We start from the raw sequence: 23,737 nt of genomic DNA on the forward strand, positions 1-23,737 counted from the left end.
ACCCCCCACTCCAGCAACCCTCAGTTTGTTTCCTGAGATTAAGAATTCCTCATATCAGTGAGGTCATATGACACATGTCTTTCTCTGATTGACTTTTTTCGCTCAGCATAATATCCTCCAGTTCCATCCACGTCGTTGCAAATGGCAAGATCTCATTCCTTTTGATGGCTGCATAATATTCCATTGTATATATATCACATCTTTATCCATTCATCTGTCGATGGACATCTTGGCTCTTTCCACAGTTTGGCTGTTGTGGACATTATCTTAGCAAAAATCTATGTTTCAGGCAATATGTGGGGGGAGGGAGTAACAAAGTGGCTTTGCTAAAATTCCAGTACCACATTTAGAAACTTAGAGGTAAAAAGGAAGCTTCTTTATTTAATGGACACAGCTGTCATAAACCAAAACACACTGTGTAATATTCTTTATCAATTGCTTCTCTTCAGTGATCTTGTTATTCAGTGATTGGCAAAATGCAAGTTCTGGAAATTCACAAGGTTGCTTACTGCTTTAGTTGCATTAAAAAAAAAAAAAAAAAAAAAAAGCTGAGTACCCCCTACCACACTACCCATTACAGTTATTTTGGCAAAAGAAAACCTACAACGCTACAGCAGGGTGGGAAAATGTAAAAAACAAACCTTAAGGAAGTAGAAGGAAAGAAATATTTTAAACATTTACAAAATTACTTGAAGGAATTCATTTATTCATTGCTTTAGCAAACACGTGTACCTTCTACCTGTCAGGTCCTGTGTGAGGCACAGTGATACAGAAATGTAGGACAAGGTTTCTCAACCTGTGTCACCTCATGGCACACCTAGAAAACATAATATTGAAGCAGATATCATCTGCTAGGGAGTTCCTACCGCATCTGTCAGTCCTGTGGGCTTAGGAGATGAATATCTTGGCATACTGTCACCCTGTGGAGTTGTATACATTGGGAACATTTGATGTAAGATATAACTTCCTACCCTTGGGAAACTGGCCAAGGACATAGACAAGTTACTAGACACCGAGAATTATTGCCTCCAAGATTGGTTTTATATTGGAGATAGTAGAGAGAGTGGCTGGCCTGGTTATGGGTGTGGTTCATAGATTTCAGAACAGAGGACAAATCTAATAACTGTAGAATGAGTGGAATTTCGTATTAACTTCTTTCTAAAATTTTGCCTCAAATCCACTTTGCTTCCAAAAGAATATGCAATACAAGTTTTGATTTAATTCAGTGCTTAAGATGAAGAAGGATGAAAAAAAAACCAGAACAGTATTTTCCTTTTTGTGAACACTAACCTTTAGAAATTCTGATTCTGACCATGTGTCCTCCTTCTTCTCTATTGACCATGTTGAGTAGATGAAGATGATAAGGAAAGAATCAAGAATAAAAGTGGGAAAGATGTTCTGGAGGGAGTCATGCCAGTTCAGAGCAGAATAGCATGTTAAGGCACCTGCTCCCCATACCCATCTTCATCCTCTCCACACACCCCCCCCACCGGAAAAATCCTGTAATACTCTCTGTTTTAAATATTGGATTATAGCCAAATATAACTGTCTTTGGACTCCTGAAGTTACAGAGGTGAAAAAAAATTGGTATCGTAAAACAATTAATTCAGTGAACATTCTGATTATCTACATGGTGGGATGGGGTCAGGAGAAGTGATCCCTATTTCAGGGAAATAAGACAAGTAGTGTTATGGAAGGACAGAGGAGAAATGTCAGGTTGATCAAAAAATGCTGTCCAGTGGAGAATGTGCTCTATCAGCCTTAAGGTTCTAGAAGTTAGCTAGGAAAGGGAGAAAGTTTAAAAAAAGTTTAAAATTTAAAAAAGGGTGGGGGATAAAATCAGGTGAACTTTTTTAAAAAGCCGAAGCTTTGAGTTAAAAAAGTAATGTAAGAGAAAATAAAGCTGAAAAGAAAGTTATAGAATTCTGCTTGTCAAATTCCTGTGGAAGCCCCTTTTTTCTTTAATATTCTTGCAGTTGTGTCCATGTGTGTACCACCAGTTTTATTCTTGAGGTGGGTCAGAAATCTGTATTACTGCTTCTTAAAATGTTTCATCTCTTACTTTTCACTTATCAAGCCACACTTTAATTTTAGTTATTTCTAGTACTTTTCCTCTGGAAGAATGCCAGAGCAGTTGGGTCATTGTATATTTTAAGATTTCTCACCCACTCTTGAAATGCATTTTGTTAAACCAGGGTTTAGACCAACAGTGTTGACACCCTGTCTTCCCTTTAATTTTAATGGCAACAGAATGAAGACTACTTTGCCACTTAGTGGTCTTATAGACCTTGGATAACTATTTTCACATTTTGGTTTATAAGAAAATATAGCTATTCTGAATAACTATTCTGAATATTGCTATTCAGTAGCAGTATCTGCTGAATGGCAGCGCAGTACATGACTGCTGGAGCAAGTTTGGAAAGTTTTGCCATGTTACTACCATCTTAAGTGGCAGACAAAGATTATGAATTTTATTTTACATTTGTTTCATGTTGTTGACTATATGGAAACTGGTTTTAGTTGCCTCTGCTTTATTAGTAAAAATAATGCTTTTATTGAAATAATTATTAGAAATCAAATCACTCTTTGCTGAGCCTTGGCTACTTTTGTGGTTTTGATGTTTTGTAAGTGTTAAAAAATAAAATGCAGTAATAATGTACCTTATACATAGAGGGAGTAAAATTGCCTTTTTGATCTGTGTCCCATTGAAAGCAGCTTATTGTCTCCTTTTACAATTAAAAGCTATTTTAAAAGTGGTTTGTGGCTGTTTGTGTTTACAGGATCGCCCCAGAACATTTGATATGCACTCACTGGAGAGTTCACTCATTGACATTATGAGAGCTGAAAATGATTCCATTAAAGGTAACTTTAAAAATCTAACTATTTGATTTTAGTGAATAGTTAAAATTTTGTATTATATATATAATCTCATGAGCAGTATGGCAAATTTTATGGATTCATATTTTGTATGTAGTCAGTTCCATCAATTTTATACATGTACCTCTTTTATTAAAAACTCAAACATATTTGATGGGTATCCACTGTACGCCCATCACAATATCAATTAAGAGAACTACAAGAGTACTAATTGCTAAGGGTGGGCAGTTAACTGGAAAGACATGAACCATGTACCTCATTTTTTTATATCTGAGGCAAAAAAAATGCTCAGTGCCTCAAACCTGTATGTCTCTCCACCCATGACAATGACTATACACTAGTAGAGTTCAAAGTGTTGGTAGAGTTTTTGGTCTAGTTTCACATTTTAAAAAATGGCCAATGAAGTTGTATTCTTGAAATATTTTCTATGGATCATGTTAAAAAATAGTGCTATTTCTACTTGGATTCTGGTCTCAATTCTGATACTAACTAGGTGTGTTATCTTGAATAAGACATTTCATTTTGACTAGGCCTCAATTTCTTTTTTTTTTTTTTAAGATTTTATTTATTTTGAGAGAGAGAGAGCGTGCATGAGTACAAGTGCAGGGAGGGGTAGAGGGAGAGGAAGAAGCAGATTCCACGCTGAGATCCCAGGATGCTGAGGTTATGAATTGAGCTGAAGGCAGACGCTTAACCGACTGAGCCACCCAGGCACCCCAAGGCCTCAATTTCTAATCTTTATAATTAGGGACTTAGAATCACTGTGGCAGTAAGGGACTTATAATGGGAAGCTTTAAAAATAAAATATAGATGCCTGGGCCCCATTCCAGGTGTGGGGTAGGGCTTGGCATGTTAGTTTTTAATGTCTCATGTAATGCTCATGGGTAGCCAGGATTGAGAATTACCAGAGGAGGTATTCTCTAAGGGCCCTTCCAGCTCTTATTTTGTGAAAACTACCCCACAAAATAAAATATTTTTCTGCACAAAAGTCTTTTAATTAGAAAGGAGGGTTTTTTTTTTGTTGTTTTTCTTTGCTTGTTTTTTTAAGAAATTTGGAATGTTTGGTATATTTGGTCATCCCAGTTGTTTATTTGTTCCTTCATTCGTTCGTCCGTTCATTCATTCATTCATTCATTCATTCGGTGTTTATGATCCTGCTTTGTGCCAGACATAGCTTTGCACTGGGTTCAAAGGTGGCAAAACAGCCTGTACTTTAAGTGATGACCAGCCTGGTCTGGTTTTCCTTTGAGTTTGGTTTATTACATTACTAATGCAATGAAACTTTTAAGTATTTTTCAACAGACCAACAATGGTAAATTTTTTGATGAGGAGAGCTGTTTGAGGTCTGGAGAGATGAAAAATAATATGTGAAAAAAATATGCGTCCAGCTGTTGAGATAACTTTGAAGTAAAAATATTTTGAAGATCTTTACTGAATTCCTTATGGAATTCTGATGGGTGACTCTAATCCGAATACACACTCTGTTTCTGAGGAAAGATGATCTCTCATTCAGAGTCAGCTTTATTTTTGCCATTTCTTAGCCCTCTGACTTTGGGTACTATTTCAGTCTCTTTGACCCTTCTTTTTGTTTTCTCATCAGAAAAGTGAGGAGAGACTAAGGCCCTTTCTAGCACCAGAAAAACTGCACACTCTTAAAAACTAGCTAAAGGAGAAATTTGAATATGGTCTGTGGATTGATTGTACCAATGTCAGTGTCCTGGTTTGTACTATAGTTATGTAAGATGTCACCACTTGAAGACACTGGGTAAGGGACATATAGGATCTCTCTGTACTGTTTTTGCAACTTGCCATGAGTCTGCAATTATTTCAAAATTAAAAGCTAAGTACAGAAAAAGTAGTTAAAGGTAAAGGACTTTGTTTATTCTTAATGTGTTAGATGCCTTCAGCAACTTTCTTTCTTTCTTTCTTTTTGGGGGGGGGAGCCTCTTACGTACTTGATACTAGGGATAATAAATAATTAGAACTCATTTTCATTATAAGAGCCTATTTCTTTTTATTTCATGATATTTTATTTTATTTATTTTATTTCATGATAAGGGCCTTTCAGAGAAAACACAGTTTACAAACAGTAGCAGATATAAACCATTTATTATGTATTGCTTCTAAGAAGCAAGCCTCTAACTAGTACTTAGGTTAAATATAAGAGTTGCACACATTATTCTAGTAAGACTAACAGTAGCATTTCCTGGATTTAGATATAGCCAGGACATCTCTCAGGTTTATTTCTGTTTCTTCTCCTAGTTTGCTAAATCATTGTGTAAAGTTCTGCTTTTATTCTATATTCCCTTTTTAATTTCCTCTACCAACTTTTACTTAAATTAAGTTTCTTTAAGCTGATTCTGTAGGGATAATGAAAAGTTAAGTCTGATGACAGAAAACATTAAATCTGATTGGCCTAGTCTGAGAACATAAAGGTTTTGTAAAATAGTTATTTATAAAAGGAAGTGTGGCAGAGTGGAAAGGCCATGGGTGTTAGAGTCAGGTAGATCTGGATTTAAACTGCCATTCTGCCACTACAGTTTGTGGTGGTTGTGAATATCAAATGGTATGATATATCTGTGAAATGCAGCATACTGCCTAGTTCATAGAAAACACTCAGTAATTGGTACAGATTATTACTAAATATGTATTAAGTCTGTTTTCATGCTTATCAAATGAGAAAGTCAGTTTCTACATAAGCTTAAGTGCCAAAGTGGCTTAAGCATATCAAATGAACTTTGTCCCTTTTTTTTCTTCAAAGAGCAGTAAAGAATTCATAGGTGAGTTCATGGTCCTAAAATGCCACATTTTAGTTATGCTTGTTTTTTTTTGTAAACCAAGATGATGAACTTTATATCACTCTAGTCTGTCACTACCAAAATGTAGTTTGGCTCAAGGGAATACTTCATTTCTGGTCAAACTCTCCTTTGATTAGGTAGCTATTAGGAAAGCTATGCTTGATTTTAACAGTGATTCTATTGTGAGATTTTGTTTAAAGATGATAACAAAAGTTGAATATCTTAAAAACAACATGTTGTCCTTTTAAAATAAATATAAAAACCTGCCAGTCCATTTTGAAAATAAAAACCCCTCCATGTGCTCTGCTACCTTAGAAATGGAGAACACAGAAAATGGACAATGATTCTGTGAGACTAATAGAATATAATATGCCTCTCAGGAAAAAATTATAAGAATTCAGCTAAAAGAATTAATTTGACTGTTTTAAAAAAGAGCCCATCATAGGGAGGCAAATTTTATATTTGGGTTTATTTTATCTTAAAAATAATTTCATAAAGTATATTATGAATGACCTCATTTATTTTTATCCTTCATTTGCAGTTCCTCATAGAAATGTGATTTGTTGTATGTATTCAAATAATAAAGCCTAGAGTTGATACAAGAACTACAAGTTGAATGGATTGATATGGCTATATTATTCATTTAAATTTAAAATGCAAACAGAAAACTGAATTTTGCTTTTCATTTTGGGCAAAAAAAACCAAAAACAACTCCCTTAATGTAGTGCAGTTTAAAATTTTATTTTTGCAGTCAACAGACAAAATGCTTAATATGCCTAGGAACCTTCAAATATAGCTTTTGAGTTTCTTTATGAACGTGTTATTGATTCCAACTGGCTTGCTGAAAACCTTTCATGTTCTTTTTTTAACATTTTAACAAATGTGCAAAAGGAGTACCTGGGTTTCATTTCATGATTTATATTAGTGTTGCTTACTGTTTAAATAGTTTCTCTAAGAATTTTAAGGCTACTATAATTTTCTCCATATACAGGGGATTAGCTCTTTGGGAGGAAAAGGGTCCTCCCCCCTACCATATCTCCATGTCCTTTCTCTGATCAGCTGGCATGTCTGTATGTTATTTTTATCCACGAAATTGTATATTGCCTTCTCCATAACCAATGCCGGTAACAGTCCATAGAAGCTCTTCCCCTGAGACTGATTTCATTTTCTTTACTGCATACCCAGTCTCATAAGATAGGAGCCTAAGCTACAGACGGTCAAATGAATTTTGATATCCCAGGTGACAGCTTGCTCATTGCTGCAAAATTATTAGGCTTATCAAGTATTTGCTTCACCTGGACAGAAGAATCTTTTACTAGTACAGGTAGTCAGCTGATCATTTGGGGAATATTGTATCTTACTGTTATTTGTGCCTTGCTTGCCTGTGAAATTGGTACTTACTGTTTAGAAATGGAGCAGCATGAAATACATTAAAACCACATGTGAATACATCTGTTTTCAGCCTTCTGAAGCATAGGTTGGACACAGTGAAATAAAGATTCATGAAATGGTATTATATTCAGTGTATAGTAGGAAAGACCTCAGAAAATTAAGGAGCCTTTTTTCTTTTCTGTGTGGGAAGGAAATAAAAGACTGTAGATATAAACCAAGAAGTAGCAGTTATGGAGTGGAAGCAGAAGGAGACCACACAGGAATAAAGAGGGAAAAAAATAGTACTTGAAAATTATCAGATGTCAGATGGAGTAGAACAATCCAGAGTTTCATAATAGTGGTTGAGCATTTTAAATCCTATATATGAAAACAATTTAGTACCAGTGTGCTTCATTTCACTAGAAAGCCAAATGAGACAGCAAAATTACTGAGAGAAAAAAGGCAATCTGTAAATTGTCAAAACATTATAATTGTTCTTCAGATATTAATTAACTAAATTATGAGTCAGAATATCTTATTTTTCCTCAAAATATTGTGAAATTGGAATCTTTTTCTCTTCATATTGTTATAGAATGTATCTTGCTTTCATTTTTTGGAAGAGGGAACTCAACATATCCACCCAATCCCCTTGGGTTTCAGGCATTTTAAATATTTGATATGAATGTAAGCAATAATGATTGCATTCAGAAATGCAGGTTGTTTCAAGTGCCAGTCTTTTACATATCCTATGGTGCCCAAAAAACCTATTGCATATGGAGAGTAAGTAGTGGGAGTATGTTATACAGCTAGACATTACTGCCACACTTATTTCATGTATTCATTTAATAAGAATTTATTTTAAGAGCTGGATCTACTCCAAAGATACTATGTATTTAATTCCTGACTGCGGAAGGTATTGTGACCTTGCGTTTTAAAATATTTTTGATATATGTTTTTCATTTTTTACTGCACGTTAAATTTGGGGGCCCTTCCCCCCACTAGTTTCATTCCTGTGGATTTGTTTGAAACGCTTAAATGAGTAGGCAAGCGATGATTCCATCTGTGCCACTTTTCTTTGTTGCTAAGCAAAAGAATTTATAATGATCTCTCTAGAAGAAAATCATGAAACTCTGTTGAAAGTTTAGTACACAAAGCCTGTTTCATTTATTTTGTATAAGATTTTTTTATGTCACTGTGAGAGAATGACCGTTGGGATAATTTAAATTCTTTATCTTTACAGTAGGGGGAGGAAAAAAGTTAGTGCTACTTAAAAAAAAGATACCGTTAAAAAATAACTAGGAAACCTTAAATTTTCCTTTGAGGAACAATTTTTAAAATATTTCTATATTCCAAATTGCAGCCACGTAGTTCTCTATTTTAAAGAGCAGATGTTGCAGACTGATACAGATGTTTTAGAACATATATTGCATACCGGCTTTCTGTAGACTGAGATAGCTCCAAAAACTTTCTATGAAAGTTGCTGAAAATAGGACTAAATTTATTTTTTATTTTTTTTTACTTTTTTTTTTATTCTTATGTTAATCCCCATACATTACATCATTAGTTTTAGATGAAGTGTTCCATGATTCATTGTTTGTGCATAACACCCAGTGCTCCATGCAGAATGTGCCCTCCTCAATACCCACCACCAGGCTAACCCATCCTCCCACCCCCCTCCCCTCTAGAACCCTCAGTTTGTTTTTCAGAGTCCATCGTAGGACTAAATTTAATATCATTGTTATAGATTTGAATTTTGGAGTCAATAAAAATATAAAAAACAAAAGGAGTTCTTACTAAAATAAGTTCTGTCGCTATAATATTAAAATGATTTATTTAAATGGTGGTGAGGGGTATCATTTCTTACAGTATTTAACCCTTTTCTAGTTGAATCAGTTTGCCTCTGGCAATTTGAGAAAAGACTGCTATGCACTCCCCTGCACCCCACTCCTCCATCACTTTTGTACAGGACTAAATGGACATTTTCCTTTAAGGGAGATGTAACAGAGCACAATACAAAGTGCCATACAGAAGAAATGGATAGTGCAAACCAGCTCATTTTACTTGTGGTTCTTAATCAGATTTCGCCTTCCAAGTAAATTACCATCACTTGATGTCAGATGTCTTCTGGTGAACTGGGGGATCTTTAAATATTACCCTTCTTCTTCAAGAAGGGTAATATTTAAAGACCCTTCTTGAAGATTCAGAGTCCGCCAGGCGGCTGCTCTGAAAGCCCTGCTGGAGCCTTCCTGAACTCGGCCGGTTCCTTCTAGCTCTGTTTGGATGATACCAAGTAACTCAAAGCAGCATAGCAGGGGAGTGGGCGAGGCCTCCAGAGAGTAGAAAATTGCCTTACTTCTAGAAGCTTCATAAGTAACGGAGTAAGGTACATAGCAAAGAAGACAGTTTAAACTCGGCCACAACAAGCTTCGTGTGTGGCTGTTTAGAAATGAAGTGGTTTCTTCTCCTTTTGCACTCTCCCTTTTGTGACTGCTGAAATGGAACATCCTAAACAGTCTCTCTCTTTTGCTTGGCTTAGTTGTGCCGCAGGATGGGACCTGGGCTTCTGTGTTGAGGTAATTCTTTTGTGAGCGAGGAGAGGACAAAGTAGTGGGGCATGATTTTCTTTGTATTACGGATGCAGGGTGTATTCTTAATTTTGAATCACCATCTCCTTTCTAGTTTCCTACTGGTCAGGATTTGTTGGATTCCTCACAGCACTGTGTAGGCGGAGTTTACAAAGGTGTGGATTTTGAACAGTGTGACTACACTTTTTCAGATTGGGGATTGCTGTTGTTTTTGGTTTGGTTGTTTTGTTTTAAGTGGGGGAGGGGAATGCCTGGGAGAACAAAATGTGATGTGTGTGAACACTGATGTGCTCGTAGCATTGGATTGAAGTCCTCCTCACTCTAGCCTCTGAACTGAAACCAGCTCAGTTCATACTAAACACTCCTCGTGCGGTGTCCAGATCCTCCTCTGCCCAAGTTACTGACTTAACATGTACTGGTAAGTAGAAAGTAGTGATCCTTTGCCCTCTATCCTCCACACATTTGTGATAGAATATTGACCCTTGTTTTTATTTGTTCTGAAAGTCATATAAGCAGTTGTCACAAAGGGGGAGTTTGTCTTACGTCATCTGTGATGTGGGTCCATAATTACTAAAGCAGTCCTCTTAATCCTGAACATGGAGCACAAAGAATCTTATTTTGAGTCCATGAAAATTGAGTGGTCCTCTTAAAACATTGTTAATCTCTGATTTTACCTGGGTGGAGGTGAAGGTAAAGGGGGTGTGGGGGGTAAGTGAGAGTGAACTTTTTATAATACTTGAAGGTTCAAGTTCATAAACATTTCTTTAAAAGAGGCTTTTAACTTAGTAACTTGTTTTTTCCTTTACAAACTGTGTAAATATTTTATGGCTGTTTTGACTTAATTTTGTTGGACACCTTTAGAACAGGGACTGGTGATAGTTAACACTTAGAAATACGGAGAAAATAATAACTTCGAAAACAAGCAGCAGTCAGGTAGCAAAGTAACAAGTGCTTTCCCGTAATGTTTTACACTTCCACAGTGTTGTGTACAGCTTAATAAGTATAAGTATTATAATATGGACAGAAATTAATATTATTTTCCATTCAGAAATGAAATTAGGATGACATTTCAGTAGTAAGGTTTTCAGATGTTGTCAGCAATTTGTCAGTGTTAAATATTAGGGACCTCTCTACACTATAAACATCGTAGAAGGAGGTCCAGAGTATTTATAGAGATCCATTTTGTTGCTCCTCTGCATCCAATTTAATAATAGAAGTGTACTTTTTGGTACTGTCACTTACTATTTTTCTGTTTTCCCCTTCTGAATTATAAAATTCTATGGAGAAGTGACTTGCTCTCTCATTTTGTGACTAAACCAGCCCTGTATACTAATATCTGCATAATGAAAGCTCTTTTGATAATGGAGTAATACAATAGCGAGCTGTCTGTGAAGGTCTTAAGACTTTCCTTGATCCTGTTATATAATCCTTGAATGTAATTTGCTGACTTTGAGGGAGGGAAGCAATACCACCTGATTCATAGCTGTCATAAAAATACCCAAGATTCTCTTTGCATTCAGTTTAGTAACAGGAAGGACAGAACCGTTGCAAGGTTGTGCCACAAAATTATTTCTTCCTTGATATGCGTGGAATTTCTACCTGAATATTGTATGCAGTTGATTCATTTATCACCTATGTATGCCTCATATGGTGAATTTCTCTACCCCAATAGAGAAAAAAATAAGGATATTTTTTTCCCCTCATGTTGCCACTGTCCTCACTACTAAAGTTAAAAGATGGAAAAGAGCAAAAACTCAGTGAATTTGTTGTTGTTCAGCAGTAAAAATATGCAGCAAAAGGACTACTTTTTACCTAATTTTGAATAGTTACTACTTTTTTCAGTCAGGTACTGAAATGGTCAGCTGCCTCTGGGCTTCATTATTTTGTCTAACTGACTGATCCTGAATTCAGTCCCACGCCATGCACTCTGTTCTAAAAGCAAGGCTTTGTTTTATTCCGGGTATTACCTGGTAACCAGTCAATTAAGAACATTAGTGGAACTCTGAAGGGAAAGCAGTTCTATAATCTCTTTGGAATCCAGTTGGGCTGGTGCCAGTTGCTATACATTGGGAAAGAGAAGGAGGAATCAACCAATTAGAGGACCCTTTTTTAATTCTCAAGAAACCAACAATAAGTGCAAATCTTAATTCTGAAGAGTAGCCATGATTAATTGAAGTATAAAGAACTTAAAAAAAAATCTAACTTCTACTAGCTCTAATATTCCAAATAATAAGTGCCTGGTATGGTTAATTAAATACAGATATTTAAATTAGCCACTCAGTCTCTTTGTTGTAAATGATCAGTAGTTGTTAGCTTATAACAGACTTTCCCAAATTGTAAGAGGTAAAAAGAGAAGCATTTAGGATTGTGTTTGAGCCTGGCTCTGCCATTAGCAGTTATATGGCCTTCGGTCCATCACTTCTCTCTAGATCTTGGTTTCCTCACCTGGTAATGGAAGGACAAACATCATGACATTTAAATTACTAGTAGCAATTCCATGCAGTCTCTCTGACCTGGTATTCCTGAGGGACAAAATTGAAGGTTTTTGTAGTTTAATGACTAAAAGTAGTGTATGAATTTCATGTGAGTTTGTGTGTAGCAGTATTTAATATTGAGTGGTTATAGAAAGGGTATACCAGAAATCAGTCAAATGTAGCCAGTTGAATGAAGGCTTGTTTTTAGACAGCATCTTTTCTTTTTGAGATAGGCCTAAAAATATGTTTTAAGAAGCAGTTGTTTAAACTTGGCCTCATGGAATGTTTTTGTTCTCAATGTGTGGACCACAGGCCTCTTCACCCATGGGAATTATTTGATGGGGCCTGTGAATCCATTAGGACTAAGCATTCCAGTTATGTGATAGATTCATTTACATATGTAGGATTATTTTTCAAAACCATGTGGATGCTGATGTAATGCAATTAAAATACATTTAAAGGTGTTGCTAAATTTACAGAAGCCTTGTATTAAGGTTGTTTGTCATTGTTTTACTTGTAGTATTCACTGGAGTGGGGGTTGGGGACCTCAGTTTTAGCATGGTGGGGAGGCTCTCTGAAATATTTTGATTAGTCTTAAATACAGAAGTTTAGGAAATACTGCTCTAGAGAACTTATCTAATTGTTCTGCTTTAAACTGCCCATTACCAATAAGAACACAGCATAAGAAGGAATTTAGTAGAGGAAATGGTGAGGATGAAGACAGAAGAGGGAGGAGGTCACTTGCCCTATCCTAGATTATTATCTCCATCAAATAGCATTTTGGAACTTTGTCTCTGACTTCTGAAACCGTCTGTTTGCCCTGTGAGGCAGGGCTAAGAGTGTGGGATGTTTAGGCTGCATCTGGCACGATGCTAAGGTACAGGGGGAGCCATATGACAAGAGGAATGCACCTTGGAGTTGGGTGTTAGGGGGAGACAGCTCCCCCAACACATGATTTGGAAGTATCTTACATTTTAGCTCCTGCTTATATTCCAGTTCCACAAATATTTGAGCACACTCTAGGTACCAGGTAGTAGTAGATCAAAGGACACATTCGGTACCAGTCTACATTTTTCTTTTTTGAGATAGACCTGGACATTCTGTATAGGAAGCAGTGTTAACAACCAGTTCCAAGTAAAAAAGCACTTACTTCTGATACTATTTCTCTGACTTTTACTTTGTGCCCCTTCTGAGATTTATATAACTTAAATCCTTACAATAACCTTTTATGTGAGTTTTGTGATCTCCATTTTACAGCTGGAGAAATTGAAGTTCAGAAAGACACAACAGCTTCTATAGTCACTCAACTAACTGGTACCTAGAGGGTCAAGACAGGAGCACACAGCTTCTGACTCCTGGTTCAGTTGCTTGGATATTTATTGTGTAGCATTTAAGAAGGAAACACACATAAAAAGAACTTAAACTTTTTTTTTTTTTTTCCCAGTATGCTTTAGACAGAGAGTAGGCATTAAAAGTTTCTTAATTTCTGCTTAGGAGACTGGACATAGAATTTAAGATCTGTATTTTATCATAGTCTGTAAAAAACTCAGATCTCACATCTGCTGGTTTCTTATTGAAGGGTACATTTTGGGGGTGGAGGTCAAAATAGAATCATTGAGGGAACTTTTCCCAACTGGCTTATTCTTTTCCCTGATTCTGATTCACCAGGTCTATCATGAGACTTAAGCATGTGTATTCTCCAAATGATTCAAATACACTGCTCTCCTGCCCCACCCCCATCTTCACTCCCTTTGTGAACCACTTTGATATAAAGCGATGGCAGGCCATTCATACAGCAAATACATATCAAGAATCAACCATGTGCCAGACACTATTTTAGGCTGTTGGGATATATCAGGGAATAAAAACAAAGACTCCCGGCCTCGTGCACCTTATCCTTCAAATAATTAGCAGATATTTTTGAACGGCTTGTTTATTATTTAGTTTTGAAGGCTAGTAAGTAAGAGGAAGACTCTGCCTTGAATATAGATAGGAGAAAATAGAAACTAGGGCCTTCTGAGAAATAGCAAAAGGTGAAATTATAACAGGTATGAAAATTCAAGCACATTCTTCATTAAAGTTCAATAAAGTCATCAGAATTTGTATTAAATAAGTGATTAGAATTAATGATAGGTATGTATGCAGAAAGCCAACTAATGACTTTACTGATTGCTTTTTGGGGGTTGGACTTCAGTAACCAGCTTTAAGAGCAGTTTATCACTCTTCTCTCTAAAGTTCTCAATCTTTTGCAGGTATCTTGGCTTATGGTCCCTAGAGATTTCCTAGGTTTGTCTTGATCTTTTATGTTCATGTCAGTACAGAGAGCCATTTCTCATAATCATTTTTTACCTTGGGGCCAGATCTACAACTCTTTATGTTTATTCACTGGTTCTTTTCAAATGTGTCTCTTGTAACACATGCCTTTTTTATTCAACCTTTTTTGCAAGGTAGGAGAATTTTAAATTACTGTCTTGACTTTTTTCTAGATTACTTAAAACTTTTCTACTACCCGTTGGTCTATTTTTCCACTTTTCTTTCCATTATATTATTCTTTTTTTAAGACTGGCTTTTGTTTAAATTTGGACAAAAACTATGCCTCGTTTTTTAAGCTTAAAAAATTGCCATTAATCACTGGTATCATAACATCCTCTTAAGGCAAGTTATCTTGTTGTTCTGTCCTCTAAATGTAGCATCCAGAGTCAGAAGGCCTCTGGCAGGGATAAAAATAGCCTTCCTGCTTGCTGGCTTGTTGTTGGTTTACTGGCAGTAGGAAATCTTTTGAATTCCTTAATTGGGTCAGCTCTTCGCTAGTTCCTCTCTAGACATTCCCTTCTGCCTGAAATTCTTAGATGCTTTTAGATCTTGCAACTTTGTAACTGCCCTGAGTTACAGTCAAAGCCAACCTTTTATATGAAACCTTCTGTAATCTAGAGAAACTTACCCATTGACTTTCCTTATCTTATGGATAAATGTTATTATTATTATTATTATTTTTGCCACTATTACAGTCTCATATCACAACTGAAAAAGTAAATTTGAGCCATTGGTACAAAAGGAAGACCTCCTTAGTTTTTTTAAAAAGGAACATTATTCAGTTGAATTTTCAGTTTTCATTTCCTAAAATACTTCTGCTATTTTGCCAATTTGGCTATTATAAAAGTGTAAGGAGTTCGATTTTTTTTTTTTCCTCTTGCTTACCCCAAAGAAGAATTACATCCATTTGTAACCAAGAACACTAGCAAACTCTGATTTTTCTGAAGCTGAAAAATCCCCCAGATGTCCACTCCCTTCTCCCAAGTTTTCAGTTTGGATTTTATTTGGCTAAAATGAATCCTTCCTCTTTCTTTCACAAGTGGAAAATTGTTGATTATCTCTGGCTTATATTCTGAGAGGGGAAAGGCTTTAATATTAATAAAGCACCTATTCTATATCCGGGGAATTTTCTGAGCATTCTGAAAAAATGGTCTCATGAATTTCTCAATAGCCTTGTGAAGTAAATGGAAATATTTGTTTTACTGAGGTTTGTAGAAGCTACGTAATTTGACCTAGCTCACAAGATGAGATTGTACTGACTCTCTACCCTTTCCACTGCATGTTCCATGGCAGGGAGACCACCAGTTGCTGGCTTAGCTTTATTCATTCATTCATTCATTCAACAGCTATTTATTGAGCCTCTTTGCTCCAAGCTCTGCGTTGCAAAACCCAGAATTTATCCTTAAAGATTCTGTTGCCTTAGAGAAAGAGAGAGTTTAGAAATAGGTAATTTAAATATAGTGCAGTAAGTGTGAAGGGTATTGTATGGAGCACATGGGGTCATCTGAATCAGAACAGGTGGTTTGTGGCAGGGAGGACTTTCCATAGGATGTGAGGCCTGAGATAGAAGATACCTGAGCAAAAGGGTAGTGGCTTGAGTGGTGAGACATTGGGAACAAAGAGAGGAGGGCATTCCAGACAGGGAGGATCCCAGAGGTAAAAATTAATGGGCCAGTAGTTCTGAATGTCCGGAGTACCACCTAATGTGGGAAGGGAAATGGTGGTGTGGAGAGATGAACCTGGAGAGATAGGCAAGAGGAGTCAAGAATTTTTAATAAGCCCTGGCTTTTAAAAAACTGAAAGCCACATCTTTCCTGGAGAAGGGTTTTGTTTAGCCTAAAATGTATATGTGTGTGTGATTTAAATGGCTCTTTGAGTGGGTGAGGGGCAAGATTCTCCAGCTGATGTCAGCCCCAGCCAGCTCCTCCTCTGTGATTTTGCATGGAAGCATCTTTACTGGAAGTTGGTTGTATCATAGATAGATAGAGAGTAAGGTACTGATTTTGATTTGGGGAGTTATTTTTGGGTCAATAGAATAAATTATTAAAATAATTATCTTTATATCATTAAGTGATAGGATACAGTGAACACATTTTATTAGTTCATATTGATATGTGTTCTGCATCTGTAGAAGTAAAAACTTGGTATTCAGAAACTGAATTTATTACGCATTTCTTGAGCCTTGCTCTGCGTTGTCTAGGTCCCCACAGCGCCATCTTGCTGCAAATCTCAGGCAGTGTTGGTGAAAACCACAGATGCAGAAAGGCAGGTGGAGTAGCACCTCCTTTAAACAATTATTTGTGGCAGTATAGCTTTGACTTTCTTAAATGTGAACTAAGGAAAATTAGCAGGAACAGGAGCTGGAGGAACACTTCTAGCTAAACAACAACAAATGTTTGTGTATGTTCATGTATGGATGTGTGTGGTGTGTATAAATCTTTGCTCTACCTTAAAAATGGGCCTAAGCCCATACGTCTCCTTTTCCTGTTAGAAATTTTTAATGGTGTCCACTGAAAACCCTTCCCTTTTATTTGGAGTATCCAAGTTTTTATAGTGTAAGTCAATCAAAAAAATTAACTTAGAATTTCACATTACTTGTCACTTTCTAGGACTGCATGCTGTATTTTGGATAACCTTGCAGTTATTCTGTATTATCATTCCTTAGCCTACACACATCACCAACAATGCTAGTATGACTGAAAAAGAGAAGGTCATAGCATGAAGTCTAATAGCTCTGTAGAACATTTGATATTTTTCAGTGTTTGTATATTTGAAATAGCGTTTATTATATCAATTCCTGCTGAATTATCAGTAGCAATAATATCTGCATTACATTTTAGAAAATAACTTTTTCTCTCATTTTGAGAAGAATATATACATTTATATCCTCTAATGTATTAGAATATTTCCTCCTAGTCCTTCCTCCTTTCATCTCATTGACTAGGTTACTTTAGTTTTAGTCTTAAAAGAATATGATAGTACATAGTGTTCTTTGGGGCACTTACTCACCCAAGCAGTTCTTAGTCTGGTTGGTAAATATTGGTTCTCCAACTTGCAAATGCCTGGCATAGAATTGCCTAGTTGAAGTACAGATCTTTTCTGGGCTGTAGAATTTGGTAGTGTAGTTCCCCAGAGTCACACTGTATCAGTTGCCTATATTTGGCTAGGTTGAGTCATATCACCAAATATAGTCTATGCCTTCTGCATGATGTATGCCAGGCTTCTGGCTCCAAATGCCACAGCTGGCCTCCAGAGACAACTACTTTCCTGTCATAACGTCCTGTCATAAGATTAGGACTGCTGATCAGGCAGTATTTCTTTATATTTATAACACAATCAATACCAGGAGCCTTCAAAGATTGAATTTTATCCACCAAATAGGGTTCACTTGCCTGAAATCCCAAAGTCCTCCTTCTCCCTTGAGAAATTCAATTCTAGATGTGCCAAAACTTCGGTTATATTTATGGATAGTTGAGTTATCAAAAAAAAAAAAACAAACAACAAAACAAACAGAATCCACAAACACTGGATTATATTCAGCTTCAGATAGCTTGTTTATTTTTATTTTACTTCACTTTATTCATTTGTGAAACGCTGGTGTTTTAAGTTCAGTGGAATGAACTCATTGAGTGCTTACATGGTACTCAAACAAGGAAACTCAAGGTACCTAGGTAAAAAAAAAAAAAGCTCTGATTCTTAAAGGGGGCTATTATGATAAAAGAGAGAAAAAAGTTAGCTAAAATGATTTACCTAAGAAGGTTGACTGTTGCAACATAGCTAGAAAGAAAAGTTGGTGAATTAATCTTAACAGGGGGGTTGCCTTTTTGGGAAAGTTGCCCTGGAAAGAGGTGAATCTGAAGGAAAAAAAAAAAAAAAAGATTTGAAAAATACCCTCCACTGGGAACAAAGGAAGAGGGCACTGTCTCAGACTAGAGAGGGGACTGTCAGTGATCTAGCTGTGGGACAGAAAATGCAGAAATGCCTGTATAAATTGGCATCCATAGAACAGAGAGGATCTTAGAGCAGAAATGAAGGGTATACAAGGAGAATGAAAAGGTGTACAAGGAGAATGAAAGGAAGACTTGAAAGTCTCACGACACTTATAATGAGAGCTTACGGAAGATTTCCAGAAAGGAAGTGATATAGGTTATCCGTAATAGATGTCATGAATGGATGACTCTAGATATTTTAATTGTAGAAAAAATTTACAGAAAGATAGGACAGGCAGGATAAGAAAGCATTATGAAGTTAAAAAAAAAAGTTTTTAAAAAAATGTCATTGCTTATATTTTAAAAATTGAAATAGAAAGCATTACTGATTGGTTAACAAAATGTCACAGGTGTATTTGTTACTCAGAGGCCAAAATTGATTCCAGCCTGACAGGACTCATATCACAAGATCAGGTTAGAAAATTAAAAACAAGTATCACTTTCAGAGTTAAACTATGGACTTTGCCAGTGATTCTTCAGTGCCCTATTGTCTTAGCTGAAGGGTAGAATTACTGCATTCAGAAGTCTGAAGAGCAGAAAAAGTATCAAAGGTCACCTACCTTGGCGGTAGAGGGTAGGATCTCTTCAGGAGCTGTGCATTGAGGCAAACTCTGAGAACTGAATTAAGGGACATTTTTGTGTCTGTCAAGTTGAAATAGTCTTCTTATCTCTCTCCTTAAAAGAGGTACCCAAAAGGTGAGTTTCTGATAAGGTTGGAACTTGATTTGTTTAAACTGGGCCAGCCAGTTTGGTAATTTGTCTTTTGGATTCTCATTGTTCATTATCCCTTCTTGGCATCAAATGAGAAGCATTTAGTTCATATGGAACAGTTCTGGTTTCAGTTGAAATGTTAGCGTTAAAAAAATTAGAGTATCTTCTCCGAAATAAAGAATTTCCTCTTAAACTTTGTTTAATATAGTTAAATACTTTGTGTGTTGACCTACATCAACTTAAAAAAATATTTTATGGTAAATAAAAATGGTATGTGTGATACTTCTGTTAGTTTATTTACTAGAGGGTTTTTACAGCTATAAAATTTATACATGTGTTCCATTCCAGAAAATCAGCTGCTACTTTGAGTTAACTGATTCGGAAACACTACTCACCCCCTCCTAACTTTTGTAACAGTTAAGGTCATGTTCTTCCAATATCTCCAGTCTGTGCTTTTTAAAAAATGTGCTTGTGATAGGTTATACGATCCAGGTTTATAGTTAAAAGCAGTTCAGATGGAATTCACTGGATTTGGATACTTGGCTCTCTATGTTAGCCTTAAATAATTGAGCCAATTTTTAGAAAGAAATTGAAATATCAAAATTAATTTTTGCCACCTCCTTCCCCATCTCCATCCCTACCTTCACTCTAAATAGAAACAAGCTGAAATTGAAGTGACCTAATTAACAACTTAATAACCCTTGTATTTGGTTTTAAATTGTAGTAGGAAAATTGTTAAGTTCAGATTTTGTTTCGTATTAGACCCCCAAGCTTTGGATATGGGTTAATTAAAGCTATTAGCAATAGAGAATGGTTTTCTTTTTTGATGGTGTGAGTTCAGTTCTTTAGAGACTATTTCAAAGAAGCAGAATTTTGAGAAGTTGTAGGATAGTTGAGGCCTAAAGTTCCTTTTTCTTCAAGAGTTGTAAATATATGGCTCGTGGATTGATAGGACCACATATTAGCTCTGGTTCCCATAGTGTTGTTCAGTGGAACCAGATAGAGCCTTTCTGGCATCTTGCAAGGCTTGCCTCAGCCTTAAGGCTGCTTCCCCACTTTTTCCATAGTTTTGGAGAGTCTGCTGTGATTCTGTGGAAGTAGAATTTAGGCTGCTGTTTCCTAGTAGAATGTCTGTAATTATGAATCAATTTTAAATTCTCACACTACCCAATTTACAGAGTACTGACTATGGTAGATAATTAACAGTCACATTCTTCTATTCATTCTCTAAATGATCAAGACTTGTAGAGGGTTTTCCATCATTTTTATGAAGGTGGGTGTAGATGTAGAATATGGAGACTTAAAAATGTTGCCCTAATGATTTTTTATAACTTAACAGCATAGAGCTAGGCATATGGTATGGTACTCAGAATAGGTATATGGTATGTGGTTTGGATACCTCAACTCAATATGTAGAAACTCTTCCAAAACAGAAATGTAATTCCTGATAAAGGGAGAAATCCCAGTGCTGTTTCGCCCCTTTAATTGTGGCTACCAATTTGGAAAGATGTTGCATCCTCCAAAAATTTTAGTACTGTCACAGATTCTTTTTTGATGGACATCTTGGGTGTCCATTTTAAGTTCAAAACTAGATTTTGAACCACTTCAAAATTAGAAGGAAACTAACCCAGCATTTTTTGAGTACCTCCTGTGCTCTGGGCATTGTGCTATGTGCTTTGATACTTTCTGTCACCTGTAAGTACAGTGATATGTTTTTCTTTACTTTCTGTACTTTTCCTCCAAAGTGAGAATTTAAACCCATTAGTGTGTCTGTACATGTAGGCATAAGTCTGGCACTTTTGTTATGAATTATATAGAGAAATCTTCCTGCTAATTATGTATTTTTAAAAAACAAAAAAACTACACACATGAAAACATTTTCACATTTATGGGGCAAAAAAACTATTATTACGAGTTTCTATTAGAATATAATGTTATAAAGAAACTTACTTTGTATGGGAGTTTGGAAATTAGAGACCACAAATAGTTAAATATGAGGGATATTTTATTTTCCCACTTTCAAACTTGCCCTTTTTGGATGTTTGTGAACATGCTGATTGATGTGTCCTCTGACTCATTGTGTTCATTAGCACAGCAAAGTTTTATCCCATAATAAAGCTTTTTAAAAATACCTTACCTATTAAAGCTATTAATTCAGCTTTGTTACTGAATACATTTAAACCATCTATGAAAAAAATAAATTTAGTAACGGCCTTCTTTTACCTTCAGGTCGTCTAAACTATTCATATCCAGGATCCGATAGCTCTCTGCTTATTAATGGTAAGTGATAATTGATTTACCCTAGTGAAGTTCACAGAACTGAAACAAGTTAGTCCTAGATGAAAAAATATAGTAGGTATGCTTTGACAAGTGGAAAAATGACATTAGTTTGTTCTGTAATGATAATTGCAAGTTGCTATTACTTTATTAGCTGTATAATGAATAATTATTTTTCCTCCAAATTGCGGCAGTAACTTTTTTAAACTTTGAGAACTGACTTATTCTCTGTCTTGAAATTGATGACAGAATAAATGAGAACCCCATAATTATACATAAAGAATGGTTTAATCTACCATTAGATTCTATAGAGTGACCTTTGAAATGTCAACATGAAAACCATTTCCATGTAGTTAGAAAAATGTTCTAGGAGAAAGGGAGGGTAATCAGAGATCTGAAACCAGGAAAAGCAGCCTGAGACCACAGGGGTTGACATTGTAAAGGACAAGGTCAATTCACTATTTGCTGTCTAATGAGAACAAGAAAAATGAAGTTTTATTGACGTTTACAGTGCCTTTGGTAAATTCTCCTTTCTGGTTCTAAATATTACCAATGTGCTGTTGAGTTCTCTTTTATGTGTCTATGCTGCAGTAGACTAAATTGCACAAGGAAGGGGCATCTCCTCATAGAAGGAATTAAAGAATCAAAAAGTGTCTGTTTTGTACTACTATAGTTTAATTGGGTAAAATACAAAAGTCTTATTTACTTCTTTCCTACTCATTCACTATTGAATATGGCTTTTAAATTTGTGTGTTCACAATGCTTTCCATCTGTCAAAGCTCATTGTAAGTCCCACCACCTCGAAGAAGTGTTCTTGGCTAAATAGCTATATTCTCATCATTCCAAAAACAAAACAAAACCAAAAAAGAAAGCCCCCCAAAACAAACAAGCGAACTTTGTACTCGTCTATGGTATATTGTGAATGGAAGATTAAAAATTATTTTTATGACTGGATCTACTTTTGGTTAGTATTTGACATCAGTATTCTGTAGAACATAGGATTGTTGAGCCAGGAAAAGTTAAAAGGAAATTTGATTTATGAGAGTTGCCGTGGGTACATCAGATCCTCTGAAGACTATACAGTTTGTAAAAGACTCACTTATTCATCAGACTTTGGTCTTTTCATGCTACAGCTACCAGAAATAATGCCAAAATATAATATTTCAGTATAAATGTGTGTGGACTGAAAACCAAACCCAGTGGTGATAATGGCATCAAGATAAGTGGGAATAATATAAGGGTTGCCATTATAGCAGGATTTTAGCTTTTCCTGTGGAACGAGTTCCCCAGTCTGTGTGCTGGAAATGGCAATGAACCCAAGATTTGAGATGCTGATGTGCGATCTTAGGCAAAGTAGTCAACTCTTCTTTGTCTCAATTTCCTCATGCAGTTGCTAAATTAGATCAGTTGCCCCTGGAGTCCATCTTTGTTGAGGTGAGACTCTCTAATGGGTTTTCCTTAAAGCTAAATTCACTTCATTTTTTTAGAGTCTATTATTGTGAGATTGCCTCCTCTGCCCCTGCCATTAATATCCTTTCTTTTATAAAGGATAATAAAGGTAATTTTTCCCCCAAATAATTGTTTTGAAATTTTACTTGTCCATAGATTCTAAAAGGGACTGGATGGTTTTTGCTGTCGTGTGCATGGAAACTGTGTTTATTAGAAAGGTATACCAGCTGAGGTTAATACTGTCTCAAACTGAAAGATAGAAAGATAAAGAACAAAGAGTTGTCAAAGAGGGAGAACTTGCTGGTTCCTTAAGCATAATCCCAGAAGGGTTATGACTGCCATGGTCTCAGATCCAGTGTTCATCTCAGAGGGTCCTAGAACTTGATTTTATCGTATTTGATCAAGTGTTAGTTCTTAATAACCAACCAGCTAGGACCAGATGCCAATTTATACTTTTTTTTTTTTTTAAGATTTTATTTATTTATTTGACAGAGAGAGACACAGCGAGAAAGGGAACACAGGCAGGGGGAGTGGCAGAGGGAGAAGCAGGCTTGCCGCGGAGCGGGTAGCCCGATGCGGGGCTCAATCCCAGGACCCTGGGACCATGACCTGAGCCAAAGGCAGACGCCTAACGACTGAGCCACCCAGGCGCCCCCAATTTATACATTTTAATAAGGAATAAAACTAGGTAGACCAGATGCTGGAGGTGACTGACAGAGTCATTCTTTCTCCAATAGCAAAGTCCAGATTATAGCAGATTACTTTAAAATCATGAAATTAAAGCAAGGTGGGGGTGGAGGGATGTTGAGACAGTTTTTAGTCACCTTGTGTAGATGTAGGCATTGCCCATTCTCTTCAGTCAAATTTATGAAACCTCTTCTATGGCGGATTGC

The 23,737-nt window shown here is 36.1% G+C and overlaps 1 protein-coding gene across 3 annotated transcripts in view; it reads left to right on the forward strand.

The window, feature by feature from the left end:
- CPEB4 (cytoplasmic polyadenylation element binding protein 4) overlaps window positions 1-23,737 on the forward strand; it is a 62,911-nt gene that overhangs the window by 16,251 nt on the left and 22,923 nt on the right. For 2 of the 3 annotated variants that reach the window (XM_081826342.1, XM_081826343.1), the window contains exons 2-3: window positions 2,781-2,862; window positions 21,348-21,398. In XM_081826342.1, the coding sequence (XP_081682468.1) occupies window positions 2,781-2,862; window positions 21,348-21,398 (133 nt within the window). The remainder of the gene's footprint in view (window positions 1-2,780; window positions 2,863-21,347; window positions 21,399-23,737) is intronic. The other variant, XM_081826344.1, reaches the window with a different exon arrangement.

This window comes from Leptonychotes weddellii, chromosome 7 (genome assembly GCF_054177405.1).
Source record: "Leptonychotes weddellii isolate Sample4059 chromosome 7, ASM5417740v2, whole genome shotgun sequence".
NCBI classification, from domain to species: Eukaryota; Metazoa; Chordata; class Mammalia; order Carnivora; family Phocidae; genus Leptonychotes; species Leptonychotes weddellii.